General features: G+C 35.0%; 1 protein-coding gene across 1 annotated transcript in view; it reads right to left on the bottom strand.

Moving 5' to 3' along the window:
- The window catches only part of LOC125651371 (uncharacterized), a 50208-nt gene extending 28709 nt beyond the window's left edge, over positions 1-21499 (bottom strand). The window contains exons 1-9 of the mRNA XM_048879931.2: positions 21442-21499; positions 20321-20359; positions 15917-15955; positions 13895-13933; positions 12154-12204; positions 8460-8498; positions 7639-7707; positions 7154-7527; positions 3472-5930 (exon numbers count right to left, since the gene is read on the bottom strand). Coding sequence (XP_048735888.2) covers positions 3472-5930; positions 7154-7527; positions 7639-7707; positions 8460-8498; positions 12154-12204; positions 13895-13933; positions 15917-15955; positions 20321-20359; positions 21442-21499 — 3167 coding nt within the window. The remainder of the gene's footprint in view (positions 1-3471; positions 5931-7153; positions 7528-7638; positions 7708-8459; positions 8499-12153; positions 12205-13894; positions 13934-15916; positions 15956-20320; positions 20360-21441) is intronic.

The following is a 21499-nucleotide window of genomic DNA, read 5'->3' as shown; positions in this document are numbered from 1 at the left end:
TTAAATTGTTTGAAAAAAAAATCATCTTCGGGTTTGTTTCATCAATTCGAATTGACGATTCCAATAAAGTTGCATATATGTGTTTATTCTAATATTAGCTTCTAGTAACTGTATCATTATTACGGTATTTTATGAATAAAATGAAACGAAGGCTTATTTTACATATGTAATTTTAAAAACTAGGTTGTAGAGATAGAAATGAATCACAACCTTGTCTTTTTAAACACTTTTTTTCGATAAGAGCCTACCACGGGACTGTCGTATTAGCTTACTACGTACTACTTTTCCAGTAATTCTTCCATCTGTGCATATCTAACTACCCTTCATTATTTTACACATGATATAACATTACCGATATGCCCTTATTCCTACACATATATTTACAGTCGATAAACTCGATTTCAAAAGTTATACCGATACCATTATTTTATTTCTGACCACGTGTAAAGAAGACGCACGGAATGCATAAAATGTTACAAAAAACCTTAGATCTCTGAGAGTTAAATTAGTCAAAAATAAAGTTAAAAGTTTTATATATTCCTTTCATCAGGAGCCTGTTCAGCAGAGCGAGCGCTCGCGAGTGCTCGCCTCTAGCGCCAAAGGATTATATTGGAAATGTTCGCGGGCGCCAGCTCTTCTGAACGGGTACCTGTAAAGTGCGAAACGAAATCTACCGAAACGGAACGAAATCTACCGAAACGAAACGAAACCCATCCAAACGAAACGAAACCTACCGAAACGAAAAAAACCAGATTGTATTAACGAACTCTTTTAATGATAATAATTAAAAATGGTATCTTAGAACCCTGTGAAAGTTACCACATACAAATAAAATTTGCCTTCCCTTTGATGTAGGCTTCCAGCTTGACTGATACAGTTTTAAAAGTTGGAAGGGGGTGAATAAGCACAAACTATCCGAAGTTGATTAAATACCATGTGCAATTAGTTTCGGATCCATAAATTTCAGAACGGAGGGTTACAGTTTCACAGGTCAGAGGTCTGGGGAAACACACTAAACGAGTAGTGGGGTCGCCGGCGTTGGATCCGCCTTTGGGCATAAATACATGTTTCAGTATTTTTTGCTCTAAAGACAAATCTATGTATACATGTGGATATTGTGTGTTTGTATGTAGTATATCAAACGGTGGATTCTGAGTATGTCCTCCCGTTCTCTTTGTAATTTCTGCTTCCCTTGTTCATAAGCCTTTTGATTTTACAAAATGCTGACCTCCTCCTGATATTATTGGATTTAAAAAATCCGTTTTCCGTCCCGTTTTTAAATCCCCGTCTTAGCAACATCCCAAATGTATAGAGTTATCTTTAGACTCACTACATATCAATAATAATTTTTAATAACACATGTATATATATCTTACCGAATTGCATTCATATAATATGGTATACTGTTTAATTTTTTCCATTATTGAAAGTACTCGCACCTCAGCAGTTAGAGAGAAAATAAGAGGTTAAGAACTCTTTCTGCTTTCAACTTTCGCATACCCCAGCTTCTTCAAACAATGTATCTATGCCCAAAGGCGGATCCAACGCCGGTAACCCCATCCCTCATTTAGGGTGTTTCCCCCAGACCTCTGAGATTGTAACCATTCGTTCTGAAATTTATGGATCCGAAACTAATACGTCAGTTTCGAGATACGAACTCTTCTGTATAGGAGGTGCATTTAGTGGATCTTTGAATACCTAAGTGGGACAGAGTGGATATACAGCCAACGAGGAAGACGATGAAATGTATTAAAAGCGGCTTCTCTTTAAATATGTAAATGTGGGAAATACTAAATACTATCGAAAGAAATGTTTTACCGAAGTGGAAACATACAAAAAATGTCATATTTGCAAGAAATATCTTGGATATGGTACTTATGACCAGCAAAATAACGTGATATGATAAGAATTCTATGTATTTAATTACTTCCTAAATACTTATCACTTAGTTTGTGTATCAGTTGAATTCGTGTTATTAAACAGCGTATGAGAAACTTACTGAGTACATTCACTTACGCTGTGATGAATATCTGCCCCACTCCCGCGTGTAAACAAATTCTTTCGCGCCTTACTATGTACGAGAGTTCTACAAAGGGAAATAAATCGGACGTATCTCGAAACCGGCGTATTGCACATGTTCTCATATTTTCTGCTTACTCACCCACCCACACCCCCTCTTTCCAACTTTAGTCAAGCCGAAAGCCTACATCAAAGGGGAGGCGAATTTAATTTTTATGTGGTAACTTTCACAGGGGCCTAAGATACCATTTTTAATCATTATAATTAAAAGAGTTCGGTTATACAATCTGTTTCGTTTCGTTTCGGTAGGTTTCGTTTCGTTTCGTTTCGATTTCGTTTTGCACTTTACAGGTACCCCTTCTGAACAGGCTTCTGGTATAACATTAAATGGTTCATGTTGCAAAAGTTATCATATATCGCCATTATGCGTTATTAACCATAAAAGGTGAGGATAAGGAACATTGATCAATCTCATAACTCTTATAAGGAATACAAAAAAGAGCTGGACAAATGCGGACACCTGGACACACCAGAAGTGGGATCAAGTGCATATGAGGAGTAAGCAGTTCCTGTCGACCGGTCACACCCGCCGTGAGCCCTATATCTTAATCAGGTAAACAGAGTAACCCGCGGTCAAAGTCAGTAAGCCAACGGCCTAATAATCGGTATGAAACACGTCAGACAGCATTTTACCCAATGATAGGTTGTATTGGCAAACTAGATCGTTATAACGACAACACAATTTGCGAAATGCTGATTTTAAACCAATTGTTGAAACCCCTGTAACATCACCTTGATTGTCGTAACTAGTATTACGTGTGTATTGGGTTTAGTACAGATGAATAGAGTACTTCTGGTTACAACTTGTATCTGTTATAGCGGCTGTAAAAGTGACTACATGTATTTACGCTGGGGGCTAAATACGCGTTTTTCCACTTCCAACATTACACGTGGGGGGAAATACGCGATAACTGAATGTATTATATGCATGTATTATATCACATATCTATAACTATATGTGGGGGGGGATCATGCGCTTAGTATGTGACCGTGGAATTTGTGTATATTTCCCCCGTGCAAAAATAAACAGTTTTACAGAATATATTTTACAGTCCGATAAGATTCGTCTGTAACTTAAGCACTCTGGATTAAAGGCAGTGGAAAACAAAAAAAAAATGTTTTCATACGTTTTATTGTTGTTAAAACACGCATTTGTATTTTATTTTTTCGTCTACCCAATCCATACTATTGACTTGTATATCATTTGAAATCCAATACAATATTGTGATAAAGATTGAACCCTGTTATACTTCCATAAAGGTTTAGGTGAAACTGGTATATTTTGTAAGTTTACCATGGATTCACGTTTTGAAAAATACAACCCAATGATATGCATATCCACAAACCATAATCGGCTAAATGATAAATTCATATAATACTTAAATGTGTTACCTGTTTGAGTGCCAAAAGTACGCAGAATTATGATTGTTCCGCTCTAATAGATTTTCCGCAGAGAAAGAGATGATTTCATTTACATAAATTTTCCTCAAGTTGCCACCAGAAATATACGCAAAGGGAGCAGACGGAAGGATTGTAAGGAACATCGGTTCAATTAAGTATGTCCTCAAACTTGGAATGGAAACATTTAGAACTATTTTGTATTGTCCTTGTTTGAGAGTAGCATCTCTGTTAAATAAGCATACTCCTTTTCTCATGTCTAGTGATGAACAGTTCTCCCAGGAGAAGGTTATGTCTTTACTGTCACAAAGTACACTCATTCTGTTTCCAATATATACATCGCTTAAATCAAGAACTTTCATGGATTTCCTTGGCATAGAAAATTGTCGATCAAATATCCCTTCGTCTCCATAACAAACGTTTATTACCTCAGTAACATCTAGAAGAGTAACGCGGGAGACGAAATTTTCACATGTGACACCGATTGTTTGATTTCCAAGATCGTAATACTTGTGACGGAAAACTAAGGGACTATCTCTAGTAATGTTGTGACGATCATTGTAGATATAGCGATTTACTGCATCACCAGTACTCAAGGAGCAGTTTACTAATGGTCGCGTGTTGTTTACATTTAAAGACAGCTGAATGGATATATTTATGTTTCCAGGAGGCAGTGGTACTATTCCATTGTTTATCTCTGCACTTGTATGGAGCTCTATCTCATTCTCAAGATCAAAATCAAAAATGAGGGGAACATCAAGGTAAACCTCTTCTGTAACCTCATCATTGTGGCCAATAAATTTGGGCATGTAATATCCGTATTTTGTGTAATTTATGTAAACAGATTCCATAGTAATAACTCTTTGATCAATAGAAATTATCGTTTTTGTCTCTAATTTAGAAACATTTCCTGAATCGGGGCAATAATCTATCGTGGCGTTGCCATCCATTTCCACTGTACAATTAAATGGACTTTTGCGTAAATCAGCAGTAGTACTGCTACAAGATACCATCATTGCCCCTGTAGATACATTATTAATGTACGTGAAAGCTTGTCCTGCAAAACTGAACGTAACACGTAGCTCAAAAGTACCTCGAGTTTTATACGTATGATTCCGTTTGAAATCCGTTCTATTTTGTATTTTATAGGTTTTTGTACTCTGGTCACCAAAGTTCCAAGTTTCTGTCATATTGTATGGCAATCGGGAGCAATTCTTCAAAAAGATTTTAAATTCAACATTGGTCGGAACTGCAATAGACGTAAATGGCTGTGTAGCATTCCTCGTCTTATTCATTGGTGATGGATCTTGAAATATCAAATAAATGTCGCTCAAACTGAAATGCATAGCATTGATTTTCGAAATCAAACGGGATGAGCTCACTGAATTGCTGATATCAAATGTGACCATTTTAAACCCACTGCTGTTAAATATATAACGAAAAGAAATATTGGAGGTCTTATCGAAAACAGCGTACATGTTTTCTGAATCATTATCGTCGAAATGCACCCTGCATATTACGTTAGAGGGAAGTGGCTGTTTTTCATAACTCAAGGTAAACTCAACAAGGCCATCTGGAACTGGTAAATTGTACTGTTCAGGAGAAAGTCTTAGGGCGGAATCAATCAAAGGGTACTCCACTAAGATATTTATTCTCGATATTCTTAAATATTTCTCATTCCATGCAAAAAAATCGATTGTGTAATTTCCGGGTGAACTGTAGTTTTTGATGTACTCTGCCGGCGAGAATTGAACTGTATATTCATTCGACGAATGTCCATCTGTATGTCCATCTCCAAAGGATATGTTATGCTTAAAGTATGACGGGGGATAGTTTTCTAATGTGATATTAATATTTTCGTCAACCTTGGCATGCTTTTTTGAAGCTTGTATCCGTAGATAATTTAGTTCATCCCAGATATCCACCGTAGTTGAAAGGTTAATCGATGCAATCTTTGATGTTAGCAGTGCATGTACGACATGATGTCCTTGCTTTGTGAAGTTGCAAGCAAGTATAAAGTTGGTAACGTTCTCATCTGAGATAGATGCACTTGTAGCCGGGCAAAAATTTCCATCCGTTTTTATAGATTCCAATCCCAATGGAAAATTGACTGCAGATGTATTCACGCTGAATTTGACAGTTTCTGTTGTATTGTAAAGGGATTGCTCCGGACAAAAGATAAAGTTTTCCATAGGATACAGAGATGTTACCATACAAGAGTTTGTTGAATTTGAAACTGAATTCGAAACAAATACGGATAGTTTGATTTCTCTAGTCTTGGAAATGTTAAACACTTGTACGTTTTTCGTTACATTGGATTCTGAATATGTGGTTTTGTTGATGTTTAGAGCGTCTATAACCCATGTCCAAGAGAGTCCAACACGCCCCCCTTGAATTACAGAGGCAGCGAAATTCTCTGAAGTCCCGACATACATATATGGTAGACAGATGATCTGAATACAAATAATATGATGGTATACATGGTTTAGAAATTATTGAATTACGATTCGTATATTCATAGATACAGTTGACAGTCTCGTAAATACGAATGACATGTACATGCGTATAAAGTAATAAAGAATTGTGACCAAACTTAAATTCTGTAAGGAATGCAAAATCAAAAGTATGCAATGTATCCCTGGACACAACAGTGGTGGAATCAAGTGCTAGGATAAGTAAGCATGTATGCTTCACAAATGATATCGATACGATTGACATATATGAATATCACCTACGATATACTTTATGATTTTTGCATACTTTAGAAACATTTACTAAACTTAACGTAGTTTAATTTATATGTACATGGACGGTGAAGATAACGAACAGTGATCAATTTCATAACTCCTATAAGCAATACAAAACAAAGAATTTGGCAAACACGGACCCATGGATATACCAGAGGTGGGATCAAGTGTCTAAGAGGAGTAGGCATCCCCGGTTGACCGGTCATAACTGCCGTGATCACTGGTTTTGACCAGGTACACGGCGTTTCCGTAGTCAAAATCAAGAACGGTCTAACATTCGGTATGACACATGTCAGACAACATTTGACCAAATGATAGGTTGTTTTAGCAACCTACATCGTTATAACGACCGTAGAATGTGCGAAATGCTGACTTTCAACGAGACTGTTGAAACCCTTGCTCCATCAACTTGTTTGTTAGAAGCCTGTTTCGATTTTAAAACTGACCATACGCAGAACAAACTCATCTCTATAGAATCAGTTGAGGAATATTGATCACCATATGCAGGTGATAATGGAATATTGTTACTTCAGCATGGAAAGTTGACGATGGAGAAGCTGAAACAATCCTGTCTACCATACAGTTGAGTTGTTTGCCGTTAATATCTATTTTCAATAAAATATCTAAGTATAAAGCAGACGTGGATGACCCTGGGGTTTCTTTAATTGCGAGTTCACATGGATATAACGAATCAACATATGAATAAACATTATTATTTTTAATAGATAAAATATCGCCGATATATTAAAATGTTGTATTGAAGACCAAAGCAAGAGATTGTTTCTTTTCACACAGAAGTTTTTTAATAAACTCTGTTTCATAAAAATATTAAAACAGGTCAGCTAACGACATCTAACAACTGATTAGGACTTTTCAGACTGATTCATATGATAAAGATTAATTCTAGTTTGAAATAAAGGTCTACGTACCTCAACATTAGGTATAATCTCATCGTATAATACAGACAAAGCAATCCTGATATCGTCTGTAAGCGTTGAATTGACCAAACCCGCCACCAAATTAACGTCATAATGACCAAAATCAGAAAAATGATCATGTTGCACAAGGAAATCTAGATCAATAGAACCATTGGAAGTAACTAAATCTTCTCCTTCGACCGTGTGATATATCGTTTTCAAAACCCGGGATTCGTTATTAGATGTAACATCAACCAGCGATATTTCGATATTTGTCGATGTGTTCCCATACAATTCTAATGACAGTCCGATTGTGATGCTATTTGGATACACCAGTTTTATCCATCGATTATTCTCATCCATCAGTGAAAAGGCAAGAATGATACCTGAAAATGTTCATGGCAAATCATTCACTGGTATATTGCCTGAAATTTACCATTGATAGTTGTATTTTAGCAGAGTTTCTTAATATAGAAATTCAAAGCACATGTTCATACGTTGCGGCGGACTGGGGTCAATTGTCGAAGATTCTGTTGCCTCTACAGTAGTTTCAGAACCATACTCATCTTGAGAAAAACATATAATCATATTAACTCAAATACTGTATAGCAGAGTTTTTCCGCAGTTATAAATTTTGGATATCTTATAGCTGATAGTATACAATTTATTTTAGCTGATTATATTTTTGCCAGTCATTGAGTTCCACCACATTAAAAATTAATAAGCACAGTAGCGTTCCTTATCTGTAAACCATCTTCCAAGCTGGGGAGTGTCACAAGTTCATCATAAAACACAGCTTTAGGATTGCAAATTTAGCAGATATAGCGGTAAGCATTTGGCAAACCATAGCAGAGAGTTAACCCAAGTTTAGATACAAAAATCAAATATGCTACTTAATATGTACCAGCTAAAGTGGTTGTTTCGGTTGTGACGTTACCATCTTGAAACGACGATTCTGAAAATAAAAGATGTCCATATCTAGATTCTAAATACCCCTATTCATAACAACTACCTGAAAGGTGAAAATAACGAACAGTGGTCAATCTGATACAATAGAACAGGAGCTGAAGAGTTCAAATAATGATATCAAAAAGTATTACCCCATTCATACAAATTACCTGAAAAGGTGAAGAAATCGAACACTTATTAATCTTATACAAGAAACATGAGCTGACAAGCTCTTGCATCGACTGTAAAGTACCTCAGATATTAGGCATAAAACGTATATAACATACTAAAAGCCTATCTTTACACATAAACAAAACAAATAATGCAGAAAACATATATTGACATTCAATAGTCCGCTACTAACACTGACCTGTTTCAAGAAGTGATGTTGTTCCTTCAAGGGATTCATCTGAAATGAAGATATATAAATTCAGTCTTTAAAATCCAGAAAACACAATATTCTTAGCCAAATGTAATGTTCCCTTTTGAAAACTTACTTGAACAGATACATGTATGAATACAACCTGCCTTTGGGTCAGGTGCTGTATGACATGGTTCATACCGATTATTAGGCCGTTCTTTGCACACTGATTTTGACTACGGATAGCTCCGTTTACCTGATTAAGATATAGGGATCACTGCGGGTGTGACCGGTCGACAGGGGATGTTTACTCCTCCTAGGCAACTGATCCCACCTCTGGTGTGAGATTGATCACTATTCGTTATCTTCACATTACATAAAACACACAAAACCTACAATTGCAAACTTTTACTCCTCCTAGGCATCTGATCCCACATCTGGTGTGTCCAGGGGTCCGTGTTTGCCTAACTATCTATTTTGTATTGATTATAGGAGTTATTAGATTGATCACTGTTCGTTATCTTCACCTTTCATGTAGAACAAATGAAATATATTTGTTAAGTAGAAATATCAACAAGTGTTGGTTTAAGAACATGAAAAACGTGAGCAGAGTTTCATTATAGACATATGATTAATGAAATATTCCCTTATTCAGCATCAGTTAAGCTTTAATTTTGTCAATTTGATGTTACAAAAATAGATTTCTTTGAGTCTGAATTTCTCGATTAAAATGCAAAACTTTTTAAAGTTTTATTTTTCAAAAACATGGGTCCTTCATATCTACAGTATAACAAAATATGAAAATTTGAACAACTCTGCATTCTTTAATCAGAGTTTGACGATAGGTCCCAGACAGTTACACAACACTAAGTTAAATAAGATAAAACAGAACCAAATTGATGACGATTCAAATGTTGTGTATTATTATGGGGAAATACCCATGATACAATTATTTTGTTAACATTTAACCTCTTTATATATACCAATAGATTACTCATAACTCGGTGTCACGTATTGTTCAACCGTCGACAGAAATAGCAACAGACATTTGACGAATCAACCTGAATTTTGTATTGCTTATTAGAGTTACGAGATTGATCACTGTTCGTTATTTTCGTTATCTCCGAAGGACCGCTCCATTTAGTCGTCTCTTACGGCAAGCAAAGTGTACTGAGGACCTATTCTAACCCGGACCCCTACGGGACTTGAAGGGAAATGGGGCACAATTAACCAAAACATTTCACACTAGAGTTAAGTCAAATGATATACAAAAAGTAGACATGCTGATTGATATGTACCAGCTAAAGGGGTTGATTTGGTTGTGATGTTACCAAGTTGATGTGACGATTCTGAAAATAAGAAATATTCATGTGCAAAATGCAATTACCCCCATTCATAGTAATTACCTGAAAAAGAGAGAAAATAACGAATAAAGATCAATATGATACCGGAAACCGAATCTGACAAGCTCTTAAACGGAAGGAAAAGTACCGCAAACATTAGGCGTAAAACACATTTCTGGTGTGTCCTGGAATCCGTGTTTACCCAACTCTTTATTTTGTATTCCTTATAGGAGTTATGATAAGATAGGTGCAACGCAATATGCTCCGCTTCTTTGAAGCGGGGTGGTTGGGTCTATATTGTTTAACGACCTTCTAGAGAATTTTTCACTTATATGGAGACGTCTCCATTGCCGATGAAGGGCTGCAAATTGTAGGTTGTACTGATGACCTATTCTAATCCAAATCCCCACGGGACTTGAAGGGGGCATAAATAATGAAACCATAGCACATCACAGTGAACCCAAATGTTGATATAGTAAATATACAACAAGACTACCGCCAACGGTACATAATATGCCCGTGAAAAGCTAATATAGGGTGTTTTTCGTACACCACGATTTGAACAACTTGGTTTTAGGTAGTATCAGCAATCATTCAGGTGTGAGATACTTCCTTTAATTTGCATCATAAAAACCGACAAATCTTATACCGTCTGTGTATTACTTTCACTTGTCTTAAGGTGTATATGTACCAAGTTTGATGGTCATAGCAACAACGGTTCTCTCTGTATGCTGTTATTATGACCTTGACCTTTAACCTTGAGAAATAATAGCTGTCCTCCTCTTGGCTTAAGGTGTATATGCACCAAGATTGACGTTCCTAACCCAAACATGTTTTCCTACTAAGTAATATTACGACCTTGACCTTTGACTTCTGACTTTGAAAAACAATAGACATCTTCCTCTTATTATGGTGATCAAATGTGCCAAGTTGACAAATCCTGGAATTTATGGATCGGTATGTATCCTGCCCACAAGGTTCGGGCAGATGGAAGTACGGACGGACAGACAGATAAAGCTATACCATAATATGTCCCGTCATCGATGGGCGTATCAAGAGTAAACATGCTGCTTAATATGTACTAGCTAAAGTGGTTGTTTTGGTTGTGATGTTACCATTTTGATGTGACGATTAATAAGAAATGTTCATAGGTAAAATACAATTACTCCTATTCATAGTAATAACCTTAATGAACAGTGATCAATATGATACAAGAAACAAGAGCTGACAAGCTCTTACACGGAAAAGTACCTCAGACATTAGGTGTAAAGCGCACCTCTGGTGTGTCCAGGGGTCCGTGTTTGTCCAACTCCTTATTTTGTATTCATTATAGGAGGTATGAGATTGATCATTGTTCGTTATCTTCACATTACATAAAACACACAAAACCTAGAATTGCAACATTTTACTCCTCCTAGGCATCTGATCCCATATCTGGTGTGTCCAGGGGTCCGTGTTTGTCCAGCTATCTATTTTGTATTGCTTATAGGAGTTATGAGATTGATCACTGTTCGTTATTTTCACCTTTCATACATATCTAAATAATGCACAAACCAATATTACAATACTAAAATTGACCTGTTTTGAGAAGTGATGTTTGTCCTTCTGTAGATCCATCTGAAATAGAGATATGTAAATTCTATCTTTAAAGTCCAGACAACAAAATATTCTTAACCAAACGCACTGATCTCTTTTGAAAACTTCCTTGAATAGATACATGTAGAACAAATTAAGTAGAAAGACCAAATGTTGTTGGTTTAAGAACGTGTAAAACGTGAGTAAGTTGTCATTATAGACATATTATTAATAAAATATACCTATAATCAGCATATTGATAAGGCAATAATATTGACAATATGTAAGAAACTGGATTCCTCTAAAACTTTTATTGAAATACAATTTACTTTTCCAATTGAGTTCATTCAAAAAGATGGGTCTTTCATTTATTCTTCATCTTTCCATTATACCAAATGTAGAAAATTTGGGCAATTCTGTATCCGTTTATCGGTTTTTGACTGTTTGTCATAGGCAGTTATCCAAAAATCGGTCAAATCATATAAAATGGACCAAATTGATGGTGATTCAAATGTTGTCTATCATGAATTGGGAAACACAGATTTACAGGTACTGATTCTTTTGTTAACATTAAACATTTAAACACTTTGTATATACCAATAAATTAGCCATAAATCAATGTCACGTGGTATTCAAACATGGACAAAATATGTTTCATCCCTAATTATTTTCTTCGGATTGCAGACACGTTTGGATGCATTTAGCCGATATAACAAACGGGTATTTCGCGAATGCACATCAAAGGCAAATTTAGACAAAAAGTAAACATCCGGAAAATTATCTACCAGCTACAGTAGTGGTTTCGCTTGTGATGTTGCCATCTTCATGTGACGATTCTGAAAATAAACGATATACATATATAAAATTAGGTTACCCCTATTTCACAGCAGCGACCTGACAAAGTGAACATAGCGAACAGCGATCAATCTATTACAAGAAACAACAGATGACAAGCTCTTGAACCGATGGTAAAGTACCTAAGACATCAGGAATCAAACGCATAATATTCAAAATCTACATTTACACTTAAACAGAATAAATAATGCACAGCACATATATTGATAGCATTAGTGGCGTCCAAAATCCCGCTATTAAATTGACATTCAAAAAGTGATATTGTTCCAGCAGCTGATCTAACTAGTTTACTGCCTTCAAAATCCAGATTATAAATAATATTCTTAAACAAACGCTCTGTTCTCTTTTAATAATTATCTCGAACAGATAAGGGGTAGATTTGCACGTAGAACACATAGTGATCTAGTGATATTTTGTGATCATCATCAAAATCCAATAGTTTCTTTATCTCTTAATAAATATTCCTGTATTCAGCATTGGTTGTGCTATAATGTTGTCAATTTCATATAACGAAGCTATGTTCCACTAAATTTTCGATTGAAATGCAATTACTTTTCAAATTTATTCCTTTCAAAAGCATGTTGTTGTTTTTTATTTATTCTGTATATTTACAGTATAACAAAATATGAATATTTGGACAATTCTAAATTATTTTATGGGATTTTAGGGTAGGTATCAGAGAGTTCTACAACGCTCGGTGAACCATATAAAAAGGACAAACTTGAGTGTGATTCAAATGTGTATCATCTGGAAGTTTCACTGATAAGATGGTTTTGTTAACATTTAACTGTTTTATATATACCAATAGATTAGTCATAAATCAATGTCGTGTGATGATCAATAGTTGAGAATGTACTCCATCCGTATATGTATTTTGTTCTTGTTTGATAAATATTGAAACCAAAGACAGGACAGTGTGGTGATCTGGTGATATTTTGTCATCGCCATCAAAATTCAATAGTTTGTTTATCCCCGAAGCTGTCCAACGAGTGTCACATCTTCAACATACAACACGGTGTTGGGATTGCAGATACAATTGCATGCAAATTTAGCAGATATATCAACGGACATTTGACGAATTAACCCGAATTTAGATACCATAGATATACAAAATGTAAACATGCTGCTTAATATGTACCAGATAAAGTGGCTGTATCACTTGTTGTGGTACCATCTTGATGTGAGGATTCTGAAAATAAAAGTTGTTCATCTGTAAGTTTTAATTCCCCCAAATAATAGCAACTAAATGAAATAGTGAAAGTAATGAACAGTGATTAATCTGAGACAAGTGAAAGTAATGAACAGTGATTAATCTGAGACAAGTGAAAGTAATGAACAGTGATTAATCTGAGACAAGTGAAAGTAATGAACAGTGATTAATCTGAGACAAGTGAAAGTAATGAACAGTGATTAATCTGAGACAAGTGAAAGTAATGAACAGTGATTAATCTGAGACAAGTGAAAGTAATGAACAGTGATTAATCTGAGACAAGAAACAGGAGATGACGAGTTTTTGAACGGATGGTAAAGTACCTTACATTAGGAATAAAACACATATAACACACTTAAAACCTACATCTACACAGAAACAGAATAAATAAGACACAGAAACAGAATAAATAAGACACAAAACATATATTGACATCAAATTTTGCTTCAACTAAGACTAACCTGTTTCAAGAACTGGTGTTGTTCCTTCAGTAGATGCATCTAAAATAAACGAAAATGTAAATACTGTCTTTAAAATCCAGAAAACATACTAACCAAATGCTCTGTTCTCTTTATGAAAAATCCTTGAACAGATACGAGGGGATACTTTCACTTAGAACAAGTGAGGTGTGTTTATTCAGTAGAAGGTGCATTTGGGTGTTGTTTTTAGTATTTAGTCCAAGAATATTTATCATAATAATTGAAATAAATTTATTTTAGCTTTATCAAATAAATGTGATACATAAAATATACCTATAATTAGTATTTGTCGGGGTGTAGTGTTTTCAGTTTGAATCTTGCAATCCAAGCCTTGGTCAAGTCATATTTCAAAAAATAACACATTAATCTCAATATATCAACAAAATCAGCAAATTGATGGTAATTCAGATGTTGTCTATTATGAATGGGGAAATGTAAAGTTCTGGTTTACGATTATTTTGTTAACATTTAAATACTTTGTAGATCAATCATAAATCAATATCTTGTGGTGCTCAGAGTTGAGAAAATGTGCTTCATCCCTTTATGTATTTTGATCTACTTTCATATAAGATTATGTAATAAACAAGACTTGTTTCTAAAACATATATTCCCCCTTGGTGCAAAATTGAAAAGGGTTATACAAAGTCATCATCTAATTGATAGTCGTGTCAAAAGAATTCACGATTTTTTAGCGGACAATATCTACCTATGTGCAGAGTGGATTGACCTTTGATCATATGAACCAAAAGACAACAGGGGTCATCTACTCTTTATGATGTATCAGGGTACCAAGGTTAGTGTCATTCAAGCAAATGATTTTAACAATATATGATACAATATTTTACACTTTCCTGTTTGATCCTCATCCTTTCACGATTGGAACCCAAAATCAATAAGGGTCATTACGTCCTCATGATGTACCAATTGACCAAGTTTGATGTGTGTCGAGAAAAGAGTTCTTAAAGTATTAAACCGATATATCTTTTTTTGTCAAAAGTGGGTTGACCTTTGCCCATTTCACCTTAAATTCAATATGCGTTATTTGAGATATACCAGTGTACCAAATTTTATTTCTGCCAAGTTAACGGTTCTTGATATATTGACTTTTAAGTATGAGACCACCAAATCAATACAGATCAACTGTGTCTTAGGATGTACCAGTTTACGTAGTTTGAGGTTTGTCAAGGAATGGGTTTTCAAGATATTGAACAAGCAATATCAATTTATGTCCAGAGCGGATTGACCCTTGACCTTGATGACAACATGTGATCTATCGACCGACAAACTGACCATCCAAAAGGTACAATGCAATATGCCCCTCTTCTTTAAAGGGGGTTGTTGGTTGTATATTGTTGAACATCCATTTCGAGAATTTTTCAATCATATGGAAAGTCTCCATTGCCGATGAAGGGCTACAAAATTTAGGCTAATGCTCGGTGCTTAAGCAAGGAGGAACCTTTATCATGCCACACCTCTTCTGACGCGGGGTCTCGGTTTTTTGAAGTCTCATCGGAGGGACCGCTCCATTTTATAGCATTTTACGACAAACAAGAGGTTCAGAGGATATTGTAGATAAACAAGAAGTATACATGATGCTTAATATGTACCAGATAAAGTCGTTGTATCATTTGTGATGGTACCATCTTGATGTGAGGATTCTGAAAATAAAAGTTGTTCATCTGTAAACTTTAATTCCCCCAAATAATAGCAACTAAATGAAATAGTGAAAGTAATGAACAGTGATTAATCTGAGACAAGTGAAAGTAATGAACAGTGATTAATCTGAGACAAGTGAAAGTAATGAACAGTGATTAATCTGAGACAAGAAACAGGAGATGACGAGTTTTTGAACGGATGGTAAAGTACCTTACATTAGGAATAAAACACATATAACACACTTAAAACCTACATCTACACAGAAACAGAATAAATAAGACACAGAAACAGAATAAATAAGACACAAAACATATATTGACATCAAATTTTGCTTCAACTAAGACTAACCTGTTTCAAGAACTGGTGTTGTTCCTTCAGTAGATGCATCTAAAATAAACGAAAATGTAAATACTGTCTTTAAAATCCAGAAAACATACTAACCAAATGCTCTGTTCTCTTTATGAAAAATCCTTGAACAGATACGAGGGGATACTTTCACTTAGAACAAGTGAGGTGTGTTTATTCAGTAAAAGGTGCATTTTGTGTTGTTTATAGTATTTAGTCCAAGAATATTTATCATAATACAGACCCTGAAACGTGCTACTACACCTTAAAAACGAACCGAACCGTTCCGTGCAAGAAACGAACCGTACCGTTCAAGAAACGTACCGTACCGTGCAAAAAACGAACCGTACCGTTCAAGAAGCGTACCGTAGCGTGCAAGAAACGAACCGTACCGTTCAAGAAACGAACCGTACCGTTCAGAAAGCGTGCAGGATAATATTATGCAAACCCCGCCCCCAAAAGCCCGAAAGCGTACTGTACCGTGCAGAAAGCGTGCAATTTATGTCACGTGACCCACTTTTTCAGCCACAGTATATTATTTTCACAATGGCGCCCGATGGGAAAGGAGGTCGTAGACTATCGTTGGCTATTCGAAGCATTATCCTCAAACATCACGAAGCTGGGTTATCAACTGTGAAAATCACCGAGATGCTTAAAACATCTTTGATATTCTTTTTTTTTTTAAATTACTTTCCGTAAATGTCACATTGTTTCAGTGCATATATGTGTATGTATGTTATCAACAAGTACCCAAGTTTTGACTGAATTATGCATAAAAATTCGTTTTAGACTGTGAACTGTTAACAGAAATAGACGTCAGATCACTGCACGGATTTTGCATGCATGCTTCTGCAGCCAGTCATGTGTACTGTGGATGTATATTTCACTTGCAGACTTTTAAAGAGTGAACCAAGGGGCATTTCGTTGTTTTAACGGAATTTCTGTTTCAATCAATTCTTTTAAATTCAAGGGTGAAGTTAACTACAATACTGTAATAGTACTTACAAGTAGCCTATTTAATTTCTTCATATAATCAGGGACGTCGACGTCCCTGATAATGCTACTACATGTATGGCACAGGGCTAGCCTTAAAAAGATGAAATTGATATTTGTAGCGTTAATGTATTCAATATGTACTTTCCTACGTACAGTGTCTGAATCATATGAGAAATTTCTAGACCGATTAGAAAAATTGTCACGTTCTACACTGTAATATTTTCATTACTTTATTAGCAATAATTTTGACATATCTTTTTCTCTTCTACATTGATAACGACCCATATAGATAGATGTAGATTGGCGGATTTATTATATACACTAATAAACAATTTTTAATTACATCGACAGAGAAATAAATAGATACATACATGTGTAAAAGAATGTAAACAAGTTAAATTGATGCAAAGCATCAAATCGGCCGCAAAAAATTATTCATTTCAGCATTTTCAAGTATTTCAACAATATATAGAAAAGGTATATGAAACATTTTTATTGCAAACTATACACTTGCCTTACTTTTCTGTTAATTTTTTTTAATTCAATTTTCAGTGATCAAAAATAAAGTCAGGGAAATGAAAATCGGACTTCGCGTGATAAAGGATAGGAATATATATGTATTATCATCATTTTATTTGATTCAAAGACAAATGCAACAGATATCTAACATTATTAATTATGAATGACTGAATGCTGACAAAAAAGGACGTACAAACTTCACGTGCAGATATCCTGGATCTTTCATAATGCCGATGATAAATCACAATAAATGTGAAGTGCAGAAAATAATCATTGTGTCATTTGCGACTTTAGTGTATTCAAAACAAAATTCACTTCTTCTTAAAAACTTTTCTAATTTAGGCACTGTAATTTATATCCGGAAACTTAATACGCTTTGTTTTTACACTAACGCACGCCCATGTCGGGGAGCAGTTCATGTAACAACTTTTTATAAAATCGTAAATTAATACATGTCTGATGAGAAATGAAAAACAAATTGAAACGTAATAACAACCATTAAGACTTAGACTTAAGCAAATTCTAAAACCTTTTATTCATAACTTTTATGTACGTTATCAATATGGAATTATTCCATCGAAGCAATCAAAAATAACGTCTCATTTCCCCGTGTGTACATTCTAACACAACCACAAATCCTGCAGCCGATAATCAAAGAGCCGAATAAGACCGATCGAGTGAAAACAAACTATCGAAACGTACAATTTATACGAAGTCAAAGCGTTCAGGCCACGCCCACCTCATTAATAAAACGTGCAAACCGTTCACAAAGCGTGCAGCTATTTTTAGCAAACCGTACCGTGCAAGAAGCGAACCGTACCGTTCAAGAAGCGTACCGTACCGTGCAAGAAACGAACCGTACCGTTCAAGAAACGAACCGTACCGTTCAGAAAACGAACCGTACCGTTCATAAAGCGTACCGAACCGTACCGTGCAACTGGTGTAGTAGCACGTTTCAGGGTCTGTAATTGAAATAAAATTTTATTTTAGTTTATCAAATAAATGTTATTCATAAAACATACCTATTAGTAGGATTTGTTGGGTGTAGTGTTTTCAGTTTGAATCTTCAAATTATTTTCTATGCACACGATATTTCAAGATATGAATATTTGGACAATCCTGCATTTTGTTTTTGGATTTTTGACAATTGGTCCTAGACTGTTACCCAAGCCTCGGTCAAGTCATTTTTTATAAAATAACGCATTATTCTAAATATATATCACCAAATTGATGGTAATTCAGATGTTGTCTATTATGAATGGGGAAATGTTAAGTTCTGGTTTACGATTATTTTGTTAACATTTAAACACTTTGTATGTCAATATCTATAGATCAATCATCAATCAATATATTGTGGTGCTCAGAGTTGAGAAAATGTGCGTCATCCTTTTATGTATTTTGATCACTTTCAAAAAAGATTATGTAATAAACAAGACTTGTTTCTAAAACAGATTTGCCCCATTGGTGCAAAATTGAAAAGGTTTATACACATGCATCATCTAATTGATAGTTGTGTCAAAACAATTCAAAATTTTTAGCGGACAATATCTACCTATTTGTAGAGTGGATTGACCTTTGATCATATGAACCAAAAGCCAACAGGGGTCATCTACCCTTTATGATGTATCAGGGTACCAACATTGGTGTCAAGCTGTCGAAATGCGCATCTGCTGCATCAAAATTAGGACGACATCAGTTTTTCATTAATATAAAATTATGTAATAAAGAAGACTTATTTGTAAACCATATATGCCCTCGTGGTGCAATATTGAAAAGGGTTATCACATGTGACCAAGAAACCAACAGGGATCATCTACTCCTTAGGATCTATCAAGGTACCAAGGTTGGTGTCAATCAAGCAAATGATTCTAAGGATGTATGATACAATTTATTACTCCATTCTCTTTCACACTTGAACTTTGACGATTTTATCTCAAAATTGATTGGGGTCATTTCCTCTCTATGATGTAACAATTTACTAAGTTTGATGTCTGTCTAGAAAAGGATTCTTAATGCATTGAATGGAAATATCTTCCTTTGTGGATTGACCCTTGACCTTTGTCCATCTGACCTTAAAATATATGTACGTTATCTACAATTCAAGATGTACCAGTGTACAAAGTTTAATGTCTGCCAAGCTAATGCTCCTTAATATATTGACTTTTAAGCTGGAGCGTGTCACATTTTCAAAATGAAACACTTCATTCGGATTACAGATACATTTTGATGTAAATGTAGCAGATATATCAACGGACATTTGACGAATTGGCCTCAATTTAGATATCATAGATATACAAAAGGTAAACATGCTGCTTTTAAATATGTACCAGATAAAGTGGCTGTATCACTTGTTGTGGTACCATCTTGATGTGAGGATTCTGAAAATAAAAGTTGTTCATCTGTAAACTTTAATTCCCCCAAATAATAGCAACTAAATGAAATAGTGAAAGTAATGAACAGTGATTAATCTGAGACAAGTGAAAGTAATGAACAGTGATTAATCTGAGACAAGAATAGTGAAAGTAATGAACAGTGATTAATCTGAGAAAAGAATAGTGAAAGTAATGAACAGTGATTAATCTGAGACAAGAATAGTGAAAGTAATGAACAGTGATTAATCTGAGACAAGAATAGTGAAAGTAATGAACAGTGATTAATCTGAGACAAGTGAAAGTAATGAACAGTGATTAATCTGAGACAAGTGAAAGTAATGAACAGTGATTAATCTGAGACAAGAAACAGGAGATGACGAGTTTTTGAACGGATGGTAAAGTACCTTACATTAGGAATAAAACACATATAACACACTTAAAACCTACATCTACACAGAAACAGAATAAATAAGACACAAAACATATGTTGACATCAAATTTTGCTTCAACTAAGACTAACCTGTTTCAAGAACTGGTGTTGTTCCTTCAGTAGATGCATCTAAAATAAACGAAAATGTAAATACTGTCTTTAAAATCCAGAAAACATACTAACCAAATGCTCTGTTCTCTTTATGAAAAATCCTTGAACAGATACGAGGGGATACTTTCACTTTGAACAAGTGAGGTGTGTTTATTCAGTAGAAGGTGCATTTTGTGTTGTTTATAGCATTTAGTCCAAGAATATTTATTATAATAATTGAAATAAAATTTTATTTTAGTTTATCAAATAAATGTTATTCATAAAACATACCTATTAGTAGTATTTGTTGGGTGTAGTTTCAAGATATGAATATTTGGACAATCTTGCATTTTGTTTTTGGATTTTTGACAATTGGTCCTAGACTGTTACCCAAGCCTCGGTCAAGTCATATTTTATAAAATAGCGCATTAATCTCAATATATCACCAAATTCATGGTAATTCAGATGTTGTCTATTATGAATGGGGAAATGTTAAGTTCTGGTTTACGATTATATTGTTGACAATTAAATACTTTGTAGATCAATCATAAATCAATATCTTTTGGTGCTCAGAGTTGAGAAAATGTGCTTCATCCCTTTATGTATTTTGATCTACTTTCATATAAGATTATGTAATAAACAAGACTTGTTTCTAAAACATAAATTCCCCCTTGGTGCAAAATTGAAAAGGGTTATACACATGCATCATCTAATTGATAGTCGTGTCAAAAGAATTCAAGATTTTGAGCGGCCAATATCTACCTATGTGCAGAGTGGATTGACCTTTGATCATGTGAACCAAAAGCCAAGGTTGTTTGGATCTGGGTTAGAATAGGTCCTCGGTACCCCCTTGCTTGTTGTAAGAGGCGACTAAATGGGGCGGTCCTTTTGATGAGACCGCAAAAAGCGATGTCCCATGTTGCGCAGGTGTGGAACGATATAGATCCCCCTTGCTCAATTGTCATAAGGACCGAGCATATGCCTAAATTTTGCAGTGGTGACGTCTCCATATGAGTGAAATATTCTCGAGAGGGACGTAAAACAATCTTCAATCAATCAATCAACCAAGGTTGGTGTCAATCAAACAAATGATTCTAACAATATATGATACAATATTTTACACTTTCCTGTTTGATCCTCAACCTTTAACGATTGGAACCCAAAATCAATAAGGGTCAT

Source organism: Ostrea edulis, chromosome 5 (assembly GCF_947568905.1).
Source record: "Ostrea edulis chromosome 5, xbOstEdul1.1, whole genome shotgun sequence".
Taxonomy (NCBI): Eukaryota; Metazoa; Mollusca; class Bivalvia; order Ostreida; family Ostreidae; genus Ostrea; species Ostrea edulis.
The sequence above is the reverse complement of the archived record's forward strand: the minus strand, read 5'-3'. Positions and strand labels throughout refer to the sequence as shown.